The following is a 16304-nucleotide window of genomic DNA, read 5'->3' as shown; positions in this document are numbered from 1 at the left end:
GCAGTGTGAACTCCCAGGGCAATTCTAGAACAGACAGGAGTCTTGGATTGCAAAACCAGAGAAGTATCAAAATGGGGAGATGATCTTAGTGTGTACACAGGCTGGTGAGACAGACTGGAACACAGCCTGCCCTTTGGCTGTCTGAATTTTAAAAACAATGTTGGACAGTTGGACAGAGGGCAGAAAAATATCAAAACAATTGGGTTTTTTCTTTGGAGGGTGTGGCTTGAGAAATAGAAGGGAGGGACAAAAAAGGCATGCAGTGAGGGAACATGATTTTTCTCACAAGAGATGTGAAAGGGTGATGGGAACACAATATCAAAACACCTTTAGAAAATGCTTGGTGCTAGAGAGGTCTTTAGAAGTCTATGGCAAAAAGGCACAAAGAAAGGCAATGGCTGAACAATCAAGACAAATTCATCAGTGACGCTGATTAACCACTGGAACTAGCAACCAGAGGAGATAGTGACTTCTCTGCCCCTTAATATCTTAAAGACTTCATGCTTTTTTGGGAGATAAACTTTACCCCAAAGTCAATTATGTTTTATCCCAGTGCAAGCTACTGAGCTGCATTACATGGGTAATGTAATTGTCTGTGACACAAAAAGGGTCACAGGAAATAATCTGGTGGTTACTGCTGCCATTGCACTCTATACATGTAGGATACAGATCTCAAAGCACTCTTAGGCATGGCAGAGCAAGGAGACACAGCCATTATCCATTGCTGCAGATAAAGAAAGTGAGCCACAGACTGCTCCTTATCTAACTAATGTCAGCCTCCTAGTGATTGGAACAGTGCTCCTTTATGAGCATAAGGCTTGCTGAACTTGATCCACACACTCAAAGAGCTTGATCCTTTGGAGACAGTGAATGCCCCTCAGCCCTTTTAATTTCAGAGACAGTGAGAGCTGCTTGGCATTGCCCAGATGATGCTCAGTACTAAACTGAAAGCAGCTTGTAAGGCATTCTTTTGGGATCAAGCAGCCCAAGGCCCTGCACATTTAGCAGGTTTATTTGTAAATACCCAATGACAGATAATTTCTCTTTCAACACTTGAGCAATTAAGACTCTGCTAGTCACCCTGCCCTCACGGTGCTCTACAGCTATAAGAGCTGAGTTTCTTAACTGATGAGAAGAATAATTAAAAGAGCTGTTCCCATCTCCAGCTATCAGTGATAACCTTTGTTTCCCCTCTAAATTAGCACTGCTATGTGCTCCCTCTGTGAAAAAAAAAACCCCAAGTTATCTTTTGGAAAATTGCAGATGGCCCACTGATGACAACAACAGGTTATTTTAAGGATGTTCTGTGAGGAATTACCTCTGAAATGTAGAGAAAAAACTTCTTGAACACTGGTTGGAGTTTAGCAATCAAACTAAACACACAACACGTGTACAGAATGTCATTCCTTGAGGTCCCTGAACTATAAGATAATTATGATTAATCTAGCCCTCTATAAAAATGTCTAACTCTTAATTCCCATATTTTCTTCATGCTTAAGCGGTATGGCAAAAGAGTTCCTGCAAAGTAACCTCTAAAACCAAGTATCCACCTGCAAGTGTGCCACTGGGGATGTTTATCCCTCCAACTGCAGCATGAAGGCATCACCCCTCTTCGAACTCTCAGCACTCTGGATTTCAGAAGTCGAGATCAGGATGGTTCACAGAGCAGAGATTTGGCCAAGATGCCAAAGGGCACACAAAGAACTTTGATACCACACTGCTATTACAGACATCACAGCTAGACAAATGTACAGTCTGTAGCAACATGAGCTTGCACGTTTCAAGAGTGATCATTTCAGAATGGTTTGGGGCCAGCTGACATTCATTTAGAGTATCTGGTTTCCAGATCCTCCTTCTCAAAGTCCAAAGTGAAGGAGAGCTGGCAGTGGTAAGTATCATTGTTCCTACAAGGGGCACAATGTTCTACCCCAAAATAAAAGCACTGGCCACAGCACATAGAATTATACACAAGACTGCTGAGATCTTTTGACCAACAGTAACATTTCTGTCTTGATACATGAAAATAAGATTTAATTAGACTGCAACATTCCAGGCTACAAAATAGTCAAAGAAGAAAATCTGATACATATATTTTTATTCTCATTAGTTTGGAAAAGGGACTTATAGCTGGAATGGGGTCTTGAGGGGAGAGTGAAGAATATTATATTTATATATATGTATGTATGTATGTATGTTCTAAATGGAAGTGATAGACTTAATTGATATTTCAAGCTGAACACATTTCTTGGGAACAAGAAAAGTATCATCAAGCCAAGACTATTCTTAGAGTTAAATCTGTTTCTTCAGAGCACTCTTCTGAAAAAGACATGGACATCTGCTGTAGGACACAACATTTAATGTTTCAGTACAACTTTATCCATCTTAGCTGGTTAATAGCACAGGTCAAACTCCCACTTGAATGCACCTACCCAGCTTCAATTTCAGAATTGCTGTGCATCTGAAAGCCTTGGAAGAAGAGCAAAGCAAGATCTTGCCTGCCTGGAAAATACCACAGAGACAAATCTCAGTGGAGGTGCAGATGACTGCTCGCAGTTCTTGTCTGACACCAGTGCAACCCAACCTCAAATGCATCATTTCAAGGCCTCGTTAAAGTCCTCAATGCCTTAAAAACACAAGTTCTGCTGACAATGTCTCCTGATAAGTGACTTAAGTACTCAAAATCACTTCTTTCCTCTAGTAGCAATTGATGGCAATATTTGGTTTCTGAGGTTTCCCTAAAATATGAGCTAATATAAATTTATTTCCTTTTTTGTAAACTACTGATTCTGCTAATTGCTCTGCATTGCTTCTTTCTAGTTCACATATTTTGTGTACAGTCTGACATGTGAAGTCTGGAGTCCTTTCCCCCACCAGACACTTTATCAGAAGTGAACTGCAAATAATTGGTTTTCAATAAAAATTTGTTTCCAAAAGTCCAAAATATTAAAATACACAGTCTAAAGATAAAATTTTTACTCACTCACAAATAAACAAGCATGAAAAGTGATGAAAAAATTTCTCACCACCATAAATAAATTAAATAATTGCTAAATTGTTACTGACATTAAGCCTTTTCTTCCTTTTCTCTGTGCGTTGGTGGCTGTAAAGAATTCTCAGTTTCAGAGCACAGGAAGAGAAGTATCCAAGCCTAATGCAGTACAAAGTATATTTCCTTGGATTTTATAAATACCTGTTTTGAGTTTTTGATTAATTATAGTCCATATTTCTGTACTGTTTGCTAAATATATATATGGGAGAACAAACTAGCATCAAAGGCTTGCAAAAAAATCTTTCTCCATATGGTTACAACTACCCTTGCCTAATTAAAGCCTTTTGCTTTGAGTGTCTAAAATAAAATAAGATAGCAAATCAATACACCTTTCTGGTGCTTTTAAAAGAGTTTTTAAATTTTTCCAAAGCACACCTTGTTTCCACTTTCATGTCTTTTGCATTCCCTTCTTAACCAGCCTTCCACTACTTTCTTACATTTCTACTCTCAGTTCCCCATTGTTAATAATCAGATCACCAGAACCAGAATCATCTTACTGGTGTGCATAAGTGATTGAAATAATCAGTCAATGCAAATTTAATAATGGCAAACCCCTTGTTCACAGAGAAATATGAAACAATGCAGAGCACTAGCCTCCTCTCAGATTGTCCACACCTGCTGTATTGTATATTCCCACTTTGGAAGGCAGAACCACCCAGGATGTCAATGGACGGGGCCATTAGTCACTTTTGAAAGGCCTTGTGTTGGCTCACAGGCCTCAGATATGCCTTAGATATTAAATATAAAAGTTTCCCTATTATTAAACCAGTAACTAGTTTGTTTTTGTTTTCTTCTTTAATAAATCTACCAGTGTTTTCTGCAGTTCCATAAGTTCATTCCTCAGAATAGCCCCTGTGGAGGTAATGCCTTAATCTCGGTCTGCCTTGCTCTGATAAACTGTGTCTCCCTCCTCCCCTTGGTTTTATTTTGTGAGCTGAGGGGAGAGGATGGCTTGGTGGTTGGTTGGTGGGGGGAATTTAGTTTCTTTGCTATTTTTTTCATTTTTTTGGTTTTTAGGGAGTTGGTTAGGGGTTTTTTTTCGGTTTGGGGTTTTATTTTGTTGGTTTTTCTTAAAGGTATTTAATCATGATCAAGACACCAGTTATCAATTCAGGAAACTATCTTTTTTATTTGATGCAATTACTGTCCATCAGCCAATTCTTGATGGCAGCATTCATCTCATCATGGATGGAGCAGTGACTCTTGAAAAATAACAGCCCCTCATAATTAATTTTTATGATATTCCAATGGAACATTTAAATCATTATGAATTAATTTTGCACTCATGAGGATGTAATTATTATGAATATGTATTTCCACAGGAATTCATGACAATCTCATAATTAATCGATTCATATAGGTTCTAGTTCCCAAGGAACATAAACCAAGTAGAACAAAAAAATATTTCCAAATACGAATTTCATTAAAGGATTCTCTATTTAGACAAATAAACCCAACTAATGTACTGACATTCTAGGGATCCCCCGCACCCCCTGAAAAGAAATTCCCCCACAAATTCTTTCCTTGAATATCCATTTTAGCAATATGGAAGTTCTCATGGAAATAGCATTCACACAGCTGTGCTTACATAAATGCTTCCTAATGCTGCTCAGTGCCCTAACACACAGCACATTTCCCAAACAGAAATGTTGTTTGTTTACAGTTTCAGTATTTGGTAAATTCTCTGAGTTTGTATATCAAAAGATAAGCCCATCATGTGAGTTCCTCCAAAAGTCAACATAAATGTACACAAACTGTGACCAAACAAAATATTGTTTTATAAGGAAGTGAGACCCTCTATTCATAAATTAAATTTCAAGAATAAATCTTACTCATTTGAGTAGAATTGCCCTCTTTCCTGCCCTGCCCTTCTGGCCTCCTAGTATTATGCTTTAGGGGATAACACATGTCACTGTAGTGTTAGGCAAAAGACTTTAAAACACATTTACACCAGAAGATTGCAAATTTCCCAATCATTACAATATAGGTGGAGCTCCGTACTAAATGGCAGCATTACATTTACTTCATTACAATAATACTTTCAACATGTACTTGTGGAAATTTTTTGGTCAAAAAGGAGAATCATATGTCATGGATTGCTGGGCCTTCCAAGGCATCAGTCCTGATTCTGTAAAATTGCCCACCCAAACATAGCCATTAAAAATTTTGAAATTCAGTATCTGCAAGTATGAGTGGCACATATCATCATACAAACCCCAGGTTCACTGTAAATTTAAGGGAAATATGTGCCATATGTGGAACAGCAGCGAGCAGGATGCCCTGCTCTGGTTCTAGCTGAGGGCTCAGAGGAGGATGCCATTCTTGTCTCCAAACCAGGCAGCTGCTGTGGGAATCCTGCGGCTCAGTCACTGTGCTGCCTTTAAACCTCATTTAGGAACCAAAATTGTCTCCTCTCTGTACTCATGGTTTCCCAAAAATCACCCATTACAAACAATTTTCATTCTGAGCAGCCACAAAGCCTGGAAAAAGTCCTGGCTTCTCCACTTTTGACTTAGGTACTTACCAAAAAGCTACTAACTTCTTGCCTGGAGAGATTAACCTGACTTGTGCCACTTATGTTTTCTCTTACATTTTCTTACAAATAAGCCACTATAGTAAAGATTTGGACCACCGAATAAGTGTCTGTACCATTGAAAAGAGATCCATTTATTGCAGAAAAGACCAAGCAAAACAGCATGAAGTGCTATTGATTTTTTCTGCCTTCTTGTTATTCAAGAGCAGTTAGCCAGCAATATATTGGAGGCAAAACCATAAATATCCTCTTTTATTTTAATTGCTACTGGTATTCTTTCTCATACTTGGGACAGCGCTCAAAAAGCTCAAATAACTTTGAAGGAAACAAATTAAAAGAGACAGGTCAGCTAATGGAAACCTGGGGAGGAGTGTCAGCAGCTGCATTACAGATTTCATGGGACACATCCAGACTATCCCAGTGGTCTCAGCTGAGCATCAATTGAATGGTGAGAGACCCAGCCCTAAAGGAGCCCCATGGCACAGGGCCTCTGTGCATGACAGCAATCACTCAACAGCAAAAACAACTGCTCAACACCAACTCCTGGGACCAGTCTGAAAGGATATCCTATAGTCAAACAGCATAAATTTCCAAAGATATATTTTTACTTACCAGTTTTACTTATAAACAATTTCTTTTCCAAAGGAAATCATTGCAGATTATCTTGGGAAAAGCTGCCTACGCTGCCAAGATATTTTGTTTGCTGTCTGTCTCATGTTCTTTAGAAACCCACACACCATATTCTCCTAAAAGGCCTCCATTTCTTTCTGTTTACCACACTGGAAATTCCTCATTTTAAACTGACTGACATTCAGAAAACAGCCACACTACAAAGCTTAGCACAGCAAATCAGCCTGAAGTAGGTGTCTCACTGGACCAGGAACAGTATGGAGTCTCAATTTGTAAACTGGTTTCCACAGTCATAAATTAAATTGAAAAGATCTGGAAGATATATTCACAAATTATTCACATAATTTAAATCAGCTCCTTTGCAGTGCTGAGATTTAGGAATGTTTGTGGAGTTTGTTTTGTTGTTTATATTTTAATTTATTGCTTCCTGCACGGTCACTCCCAGAAAGAAAAAAATAAGCCAGCTGTATACCATTGTACTTCAGAGAAAGGAAAAGAAGCTTCTGGGTTCACCACCAACATTCACCACAGGTAATAAGCACTGAATTATGTGCCTCAGACCTCCAGCTCTGAACTGTTCACAAAAAGCCACTTGCTTTTCAGTGACAAGACAAAAGCCCTCCTAAAACCTTAATGGAGGTCATCAAATCAAGATGGAAAAGTTCATCAGGAACACAAATAGCTTTGGAGGAAATATTATGGTATTTGGAAAACATTTAGTAACTCCTAGAGTTACTGCTATCTTGCCCTGACATGAGGCTGGAGCTGTTGCAGTTTGAGATTGCTTCTGTTCATACAACACAGGCCACAGCCAAATGATTCTTTCCATTTTGGAGAACTCCAAGAACTTCCTCATCAGAGGCCTCTTGGGCACCAGGAGTGTTAGCTCTTTAGTGAGGTACTTTTTAACAAGTGGTGTAGCTGAAAAGGAAAGGCTGGCTCCAGCCAGGAATGGTTATGGGGAAGTAGTCATATATCAGTCCTCTCCAGAAAAGTTCTATAAGGAATAGTTCTATAAGCAATTTTAACCTAAATATTACATGTCCCTTACCTAGGTTTGGATTATAACCCAAACCACAGGCCTCTGCTTTTGAGGTATTTTTGGCTCTACGATTATCTCCTTTACATTCCTCCATGACGCCTGAAATCCTGCTGAAGGTCACATCCAAGGAAAGACCTACCACTACTTTCTCCAGGCTGGAACTTTATTTATTTTGTATAGTCAGGAGATCAAAGCAAGTTACACATGTGGTTTGTGGATTCCTCTGAGCGCAGAAAAATAAACCCAAGTACCCTCAAACAACATATGGAAAAGAAATTAAAGAGGATATGATGATATGATTTTAGCTTGAATGCATCTTAAGACAGACAGAGAAACCCATGGGAGCATCATATACATATACATATTCCTACCCCACTATAAACCCAAATCTTAAAAAAACCCTACTTTTAACTATCACATTACGGTTTGGATATCTAGAAGAACCCCAAAATTAATATTTCTAATCCTGATCTTTTAATCAACCAGAGATATGCAGACAAAAAAATCTACCACCCAGTAGTCCTTAGCTATTTTGGATTGACCTACTACCATTTCCTCTTTAGAATTCCCTATTAAGGCACCAAAAACCTTCACTGATACAGAAAACGTTCTACCCTTTTTGAAGCTGACACCTGAAAAACTGTTTGCTCTTGTGAGTCTCAAAAAAGCGCCAAGAACACACCAAAAAAAAAAAAACACAAAAAGAGAAAACTAAACAAAACTGAAAATTGCAAACACACACTAAAAGAAACAAAAAACAAACAAAACAAAACCACCAAACAAAGAAACCACAAACAAACAAAAACACCCAAAAGAAATAGAAAAAAAACGCTTTGTTCTCAAGCCCACTAACACCTAATGCAGGGCTCAGTACATTACATTACACAGCCACAACTACCTTTCATTGGTAAGACAAAATTAATTTTTACACTTGCTACTCATTATCTACTGGAAGATCTTCTTCTGTAGCAATTGCTCCCGAACAAAAAAAAAAAGTTTCCAGAATACTGAAGATACACTTGTGCAATATGTGTTACAGGTCTTTGCCCAAAATCCCTTTTCTCTGGAACAGGAGTAGTCTCAGGAACATTCAGGGACCAAAAACAGATTAGATGTCTAAATAGTTTCTTTTAACTAACATAATTTTTTAATATATAGCCTGAATAAATGTCTCCATCTCTATCATACCATCAAAGAAAATCAAAAATTAAAAATGTGTCTTTCTGCCAAGCCATGTTGTCATTTTAAGATTAATAGTTTTCTTTAATATGACAAATATTTCAGAGCATAGAACTTGCATAATGACCAGGTCTTTAAATACTGAGGTTTTTTTAATCTACTGAATGTCAAACAGGTATATTTACCATGTGGTACAAAGTTCTGCTAAGAGTTCTTGAGAAAGGAGAGATTAAATTTGCTTCCAAGGTCTATTCAACCCTATAACTGTTTCTCTGTGCAGAAGTTCTTCCTCTTGTTAAAACTGCTAGCAAGGTTGTGGTCATACACAAATTAATAACTCAGTGTTGAGCTAATATATTGAGATAATGCAAGAGAAAACACAAATATACCTAGAGGCTGAAGTTATGCATATTATTTCAGCTGCCAATGCCTTCTATTTTCCTTTTTATTAATTACAAATAATATATTTTGGAAAGTTTATGAAGTTAAAAGTTAAGGAAGAAATGGGAAGTTTTATTTTAAAAACACTCCTGTACACCAACCAGCATTTCACATATTTTTGTCCCTGTCTGTGCCAAGGGCCTCTTATTAAATAAATCTGTATAAACTCCCTTTATCTGATATAGAGTTTTCATTAAGCAAATGCTTAATGAAAACTTGGATGCTTCTTTCTTTGTCTTGCATTTTTTCTAGCTATGTACTAGCAACTTCTAAAGGAACTGCAGAAAGAAAACCAAATAAAAATCTGGCTTAGCATGATGTCCTTGATTAGGACATGCAAAAAGAGGAAATTAAGGATGACAGTGACAGCTTGCTACTCTATATTCAATTAAGACTGGCCTCTTTGTGGCTATGGTTCATGCAGGACGTGCACTTATCTAATATAGCCCAATTCTGGCAGCAGAACAATTAGAATGCAAAGAATAACTTAAAATAGGCTCTGGCAACATTATTTTTCCTTTCCTTGTGACATCTTCAGCAGACTTTAAACAAAAGTCTTGAGGTCATGTACTGTGCTGAAAACCAAAACTCATATTCTGAACCCAAATGCAGCTTTTAATATACTTAATGATTTGAAAATTGGATACAATAAGACTGCAGAAAGCAATTGGAGAAGAGCTTTGGTGCCTACACAAAACAAAGAAAAACAAATGCTGTATTTAATCATGAAATTCTAAAACTGGCCTCTGTTCTGTGGTGAGCTCAAGCAGGATTCTTATGTCAATTATGTACTCAAGGTGGGCAAAGCTCAAGCACACCACCAACAATATTAAATCTTGCGTGTCTCCCTTTTTCTGAATGACTCACTTCTAGCCAAGACTGTAAGAATCTGGCAAGATTTTCCTACCTAACAATAATCATCACCCTTTCCCCCCAGCTGGCCTGCAGGGCTTCCTGCCGAGGTAGCCACACTGCAGAGTATAGCCTAAAGTCAAATCACATGCAGATTAAAATACCTTTCTTCCTACACATTTCCACCCTGGAGCTATTTTTTCCTCCAGAAACACATTCTTAAGCAACTTTCTGTTTCACTGATGATAGCTCAGGTACTTCAGCAGCAGCCTGAATGGCAGAGGGAAGGAAACCCAATACCCAAACAACCTCCATCTCCGGAAGCCTGAGAATTGCCTCTGCTGAGGGCTAGCTGTACTGGAAAATATCACCCTGGTTTGGCTTTATTGCATTCTTTCCTGCTGTTGGTCACTGTTAGAGACAGCCTGCTGCCCTGGACTGATGATTGATTTTGGGACATTCTTAATTGCATGTGCTAAGCTCCTACACTCCGGTCTAACCATCTACTTCAAGGGGGAAAGATTTAAATCCCCTTGTCTTTGCATTTTGTTTTATAATCAATATAATTTCATCCATCCATTCTTAACTTGTAGAATTACCAGAATTCCCAGCAATTCTATTCTTCCTCCCAAATTCTGTTTATGTTAAATTCATTATCTCTCAATGTAATTTTCAATTTTAAAAAAAGAAAAATATACTTAAAAGAGAACATCAAGTCAGGCGGTTGGGTGTTTTCCAGTGATGAGAACTGTGGAGATTTTTGGTCCTCTCAAACTCAGCCAATTAGCAAGTTACAGTGACAAGCCAACCAAGTACTTTTAGAAATTATCTATTTACCCTTTAGTTTGAGGTCCACTTTGTGTCGCAGCCAGGGATAAACACCATAGTTGGACATATCTTCAGGAATGGGGTTATTATCTATCCAGCCATCACATGCAAATCGATAGAAGTTCTCACATGGATCTACAGATTGATTTATCTTGCTCAGGATGCTAGCAGCTGTAAAAAAAATACCACATAGATTTTGTGGAACACTTTTTTATAAATAGAGAATTAGGCAGGGCTACAGTCCAGAAATTATGATTAATGAGAAACAAACAAACAAAAAAGACAAAATATCTGCAATGAATCTTCTTGAGAGACATAGAGAAATGATGACTGAACTTAGCACTACATGAACATGAGCTGCTGGAGCCAGGCACTTGAAGACAGGCTCTCCATTGTTGTCATGATAGAATTAATTGCCTGAGGAATTTAGTAGTATACATATTAAGTAGATTGTGATTAGCATTTCAGTAACCATGCAGTGTTTACCTCTAGCTGAATACTGCACAAGAAAACAAATCAAATTCTGATCTACCATTCATTGAAAAAGATTGTCAGCATTTTCAGCTCCATTTTGTGACTGCTTCCTTACCAGTTACTATTGTCAGTGAAAGAGAGGTGGTAAGAGAGAGATCAGTCTGACAAGTCCAAGACTCAGTAGCTTTTCAATACACAATCATAAAACCATAGAATAGTTTTGCTCAGAAGGAACCCTTAAAGGTCACCTAGTCCAACCTTCTAAAAAAGTAGGGACATCATCAACTAAACCAAGTTGCTCAGTCCCATCCAATCTGACCTTGAACACCTCCAGAATGGGGCATTCACAACTTCTATGAGTGATTTGTGCCAGTGTTTCACCATCCTCACCATAAAAATTTTCTTCCAGATAACTAGTCTGAATCTACCCTCTTTTTATATAAAATCATATAAAATGTGTGCCAGATCTGGTACAAAAGCATCTCTCTGCTTAACAATACCCTTGCTAGTTTTCTGATAACTGGAGAGGAAGCAACAAAATCTCCTGAAGGTCTAGTCACTCAAAGTCACTCAACATTTTTTTTCCTATTAAAAAAAAAGAAAATAACCCCTCTGGGAAACTTTGAGTCAACCTAGTTAGACTAGTAGAATTAGACCAAATTAAAATGTGAATTTTAATTGTACAAAATAAACAAAACAGAAGCAACTTGAGGACTGACTTTCTAAAAAGTTTGGGATTGTCGTTCTTTCTCCCTCATTAACTGAGCTTTCTGAGTAAAATGTATAATGGGAAAAAAACTAAATGGTACAAATATCTCATTAACATACTATAATCATGATATAATTGAGAAGATAAAATTGCTGCTTACCAGCTTCAATGCATTCTGCAGTCAAACAGTACTGTTGCTTCTGATGAAACTTTATAAGACCTTGGCTAACTGCAAAATAGAAAACCATAACGAGATCATTTGCAATGAATTTTGACAGCTGCAGCCAAATGTTGTGTACTCAATCATTCCAATATCAGTGCAGCCTCTGGTCCCAGTGCCTCTCTGACTGCACTGATTTAGAGCACTTAGAATGTATATTAAGTAAATATTTAGAATATATATTATGTAAATACTGCAGTTTGTACAAATAACTTCCCCCTCCTAGTGCTGCTTTCTGCTTGCCCCTCTTTGCTCACAGGCAGCACAGAGCAAGGGCTGTCTGTGCACAGTGCCTGGAGCAGCATCACTTCAGCCCTACTCCCTGACAGTGAGCACCACCACATACAAACAATTCACATTGTTATCATCCTCCAGAGCTTGGAAATACAGGAGAACAGGATGGCTAGGCTCAGAAGGGACCTTAAAGACCCTCTAATTCCAATGCTCTGCCATGGGCAGAGGCCTTGCACAGGACCAGGCTGCACCTTCCATGGTTGGAAATGCACCACGGGGCAGCCTCCCCACCCTCTGCAGCGCTTCCAGAGCTCCCCTGAGCTGTGCTGCCCACACTGCCCTGCCCAGCACAACCCAGCACCTACAGGACCCTCCCAGGGTCTCCTCATTCCAGCCTGGAACAGAGCAGACTGCAATGGGCACAAGGATAGCTGTGCTTTATAGGGCACAACCCAGGTTCTGTCTGAATTGTCTTGTAAGTTTTGTAATTGCATTTGCTTCCCAAAGCCTTGCTGAGAAGAGCTATGAAATTGTCAGTTAATTTCGCTCATCTTTTAAATACATGTATTACAACTGCCACTGAAATTTAAGCACAGGAATTGCTAATTTCAGACACTGCTCTCAGGCAGCAAATATGCAGATAATTAATACTTGCGTTTAGGAAGGGAGAATCCCAAGGGATAGGTGAAATAGCTCTCACTAGATGTGCTCAGTAGGCATAAAGAAATGTCTCATTATACCCATTATCTTAATAACAGTCCATGACAAAAACAAAAAAAGCAAATAACACTGAACGAAAAAACACAACAATGGAATATATTATGGTACCATAGCTTTAACAGTGTTGATAGTTCTAAAGCAATTTCTGCTGTAATTATATGTTGTTTTAAAGTGATAGAAAAATTTGAAATTTCATTTCAGCCCAGGAAAATTTTTTTGCAAAATGTCCTAAAGCTAGAATTGAATAAAAAGCTCTTTCCTCTCTTCCAGTCTCACAGTTTTAATGGCAATTAATAGCAGAAATGGCTGGATTTCAATCCAAGTTTCTCAAAAAATGGAAATGTAAAACTATTTCTGGACAGCTTTTCCACAGCTTTCATTGGTTTAGTGAAACACAACACCTCAAACACCTCTGTCAATTAGCCAAGAAATACACAAGATTTTGAGGCATGCAAAGGTTGTAATTGGAATATTGAAAACCAGGAGAAAATAGAGAAGTGGAGATCTCCAGAATATGATTTTGAGCCACTACAAAGATGAACTACAAATAATAGATACTGTCCCTTTTAATTAAGTGCTGCACTCCTCCCAACTCACCTTTTTCCCTGATTACAATTTAGTCCTTTAGAATCCATCCAGGTCTTGAATGCTTGCTAGACTTTTTTCTCAACAAAGCAGAGAAAGGAGGGAAAAGCCCAGACATAATTTCATGCTTAATCTGAGGCAGCCCTTGTGCTTTTGATACTTCTAAACAAATACAAAATACCATTTCAATGGGACACCTACAATTTTATAATTAGAATAAATTTTTGGTAGTAACATTTCCATTTTAAATAACAGCTAATTTTGACAGAAAAAACTTTGCACAGTTTTTTTCTCTTGCCTTTATTGTTAAGATAACTAATCACAACATTATTACTTAAGAGTCATGGTTATAACCCTCAGCATCCTAGCTTCCTCCTTGATAAGCCTGTTTCCAGATTGTTAAGCAAATGCACTCCACAACTGAGTTTAAAAAAATAAATCTATAAGGGAAAAGGAAAATAATATAAATGTACAGATGGAAATAATGTGAATGTTCCACCAAGTCTGTAGAAGAGGCTTTCAAATTGAGATTCAAAGCTGCCTGACTTCTCACCCAAGGACACTGGAGAGCAATCTGGTTCCTCCAAGGAGGGGGTGGCGCCTGTCCTGTCACAGGTCTCCCACCAGAGTGCCACAGGCAGGACCCCAGCAATGCTCCCCACTGGAGTCACAGAGAGATCACAGCCAGCACGAGCAAGGAACAGTAAATAACAATATCTGATTCTCCCACATCTTCCTTAGACTTGTAGGAACTATGAGAAGAAGAGAGCAGGAGAAAGCTACATTTCACTCCTCAGGCTGGAAAATTAATTTCAGGTGTATCAGAAACAATAAGTTTTGCAGACTAAATGAAAATTGAAGAAAAAAGAACATCTTGAGGCACCTGAAGTGTTTAATATGGACAGAAAGAATGATGTCCATTTCTACAGTTAAATAAAACATTAAAAAAAAAAATTAGTTCAAACTTACAAACAAAACCATGTCACAATGAAGTGTGGAAACATCTAATTGAAAAAATGTTAAACCACAACAATTTAACTTTTTTCCCTTGGTTCTTTAGGTTGAAAATTTCAGACCATTTCCAAAGAAATCCTAAAAGCATTTTGGCTGTCCCAAGGCCAGCATTTTTATTTTCTTAGCAGTTATGCCAATGAAAATTTTGATATTGAATTGCTGCCTACAGAACATGCCACAGGCACACTTGGAAAACTGTCTGCAAGAATCAATATATTTGCCTGAATTTTCACACCTGGCTATGGATAAAGCAGTTCTATCTCTGAGAAGCTGTGGTGGTTGCTCTAAGCAACAAACAAACAAATCTAGTGAAGGTAAAAAGAAATAAGGTCTCTCCATTATTACTCCCTGGTGTTTATACTGCATTTTTTAAGGGAAAAACTTTTTCTTTTATCTAGAAATTAGAAGATTCAAACTCACTCATGGTTATAAAAAGTTTACTCGAATGGGATCACTGACACAGGAGTTGTTTTCCTGCAAATGTGGCAGAAATTGCTCAAGAGCAAAAGAGCTCTAACCAAGAGTGAGCCTGTTGATTTAAATATTCTATGAAAAACCTGACATTGTTTTGTGACTGCAAACAAAGCAGACCTTTCAAACAAGATCATAAAGGATTGGATGAAAGAAAAAGATACACTTAGAGGCCAGATTTCCACCAATCTGGGGAAATCTGTGTTGGTCTAAAGAAACAAAAAGTTGGGCAGAATTACTCCAAAAGAGGATCCAACTCTGCAAAGTTCTTACAGGATAAAACACAGTTTCCTCTTTGCTTGGAGTTTCTGGGCATATTTATACTTCTACACAATTTCAAAAGTGTACGCATATGCTTTCAAGTTATGCTAACAAAACCAATCTACAGTTAATTCCAAATCTGGGAGAGGAAAAACTATTTCCTTCTTAGTTGCATCTAGTTACAGCTTATATATCTAACAAAAATATTTCAATTTCATCCTAGATGCACTTTTTATGACTTTTGTAAAGGCAACTTTGCAATTCATCATAGAAGAACAGAAAGATCTAAAATATGTGCCCACATATGCACTATTGAAGATTTCTATAGGGGTTTTAGTCAAGCCCTAAATGAAAACCAAATGAAGGAAAACTCTAAAAGATTCCATAAAATGCACGCACTACACAGATTCATTTTCAGGAAACAGAGAATATTATTCCACATCAGTCACAACCACTGAATCCGTAATCAGCATAATCTCCCCTGCTTCTCTCTGTCCTGTGGAAGAACCCAAGTCTGGTCAGAACACATTCAACTGAGTATCCAAATTTAAATTCGGCATTCAAAATGTTACATGAGTTCCCATTGCATCCCCCAGCTCTAGCATTCCCACAACAAGAACTCCTTTACTGACACATATCCCCTCCAGGATAAATATAAAAAGAGGGGAAAGAAAAATATATTTACATTTTCACCGAAAGACGTTGCGAGACACAAACACAGGCACCCAGCAGGCAGGCTGGAGGTTGTGCTCAGGTTAGTGTCAAGGCTTTCACTTACCCAAGAAAAGAGCGGTGCCAAGCACGACAGTGCCGCTCACAAAGACACCGAGGGCGATCCGAGTGGCTTTGCTGCCTGCTCCCCTGGCCTCAGAGACTGTCTCTCCTTCCATCAGGACAGCTTGGGAGGTGCTTGCTCTCTCAGAAGTCTGGTTTTCCCCTGCTGCTGTGTCAGTGTTTAAAATGTTCACAAACTGTGCCCATGTGCTCTCCTCCTCCTCCTCTTCTCTCCTATTTAAAACTCCAGGTTTCTGTCATGAACCATTTCCTAGGCACTTCCTGCTC

General features: G+C 38.3%; 1 protein-coding gene across 1 annotated transcript in view; it reads right to left on the bottom strand.

Annotated features, from left to right (window-relative positions):
- PHEX (phosphate regulating endopeptidase X-linked) overlaps nucleotides 1-16304 on the bottom strand; it is a 94852-nt gene extending 78548 nt beyond the window's left edge. Inside the window, exons 1-3 of the mRNA XM_058825515.1 lie at nucleotides 16021-16304; nucleotides 11898-11966; nucleotides 10564-10725 (exon numbers count right to left, since the gene is read on the bottom strand). Coding sequence (XP_058681498.1) covers nucleotides 10564-10725; nucleotides 11898-11966; nucleotides 16021-16132 — 343 coding nt within the window. The 5' untranslated portion in view covers nucleotides 16133-16304. The remainder of the gene's footprint in view (nucleotides 1-10563; nucleotides 10726-11897; nucleotides 11967-16020) is intronic.

The sequence above is a fragment of the Ammospiza caudacuta genome, chromosome 2 (assembly GCF_027887145.1).
Source record: "Ammospiza caudacuta isolate bAmmCau1 chromosome 2, bAmmCau1.pri, whole genome shotgun sequence".
Classification (NCBI taxonomy): domain Eukaryota; kingdom Metazoa; phylum Chordata; class Aves; order Passeriformes; family Passerellidae; genus Ammospiza; species Ammospiza caudacuta.
Note: the sequence above shows the minus strand (reverse complement) of the source record. Positions and strands in the feature narration are given on the sequence as shown.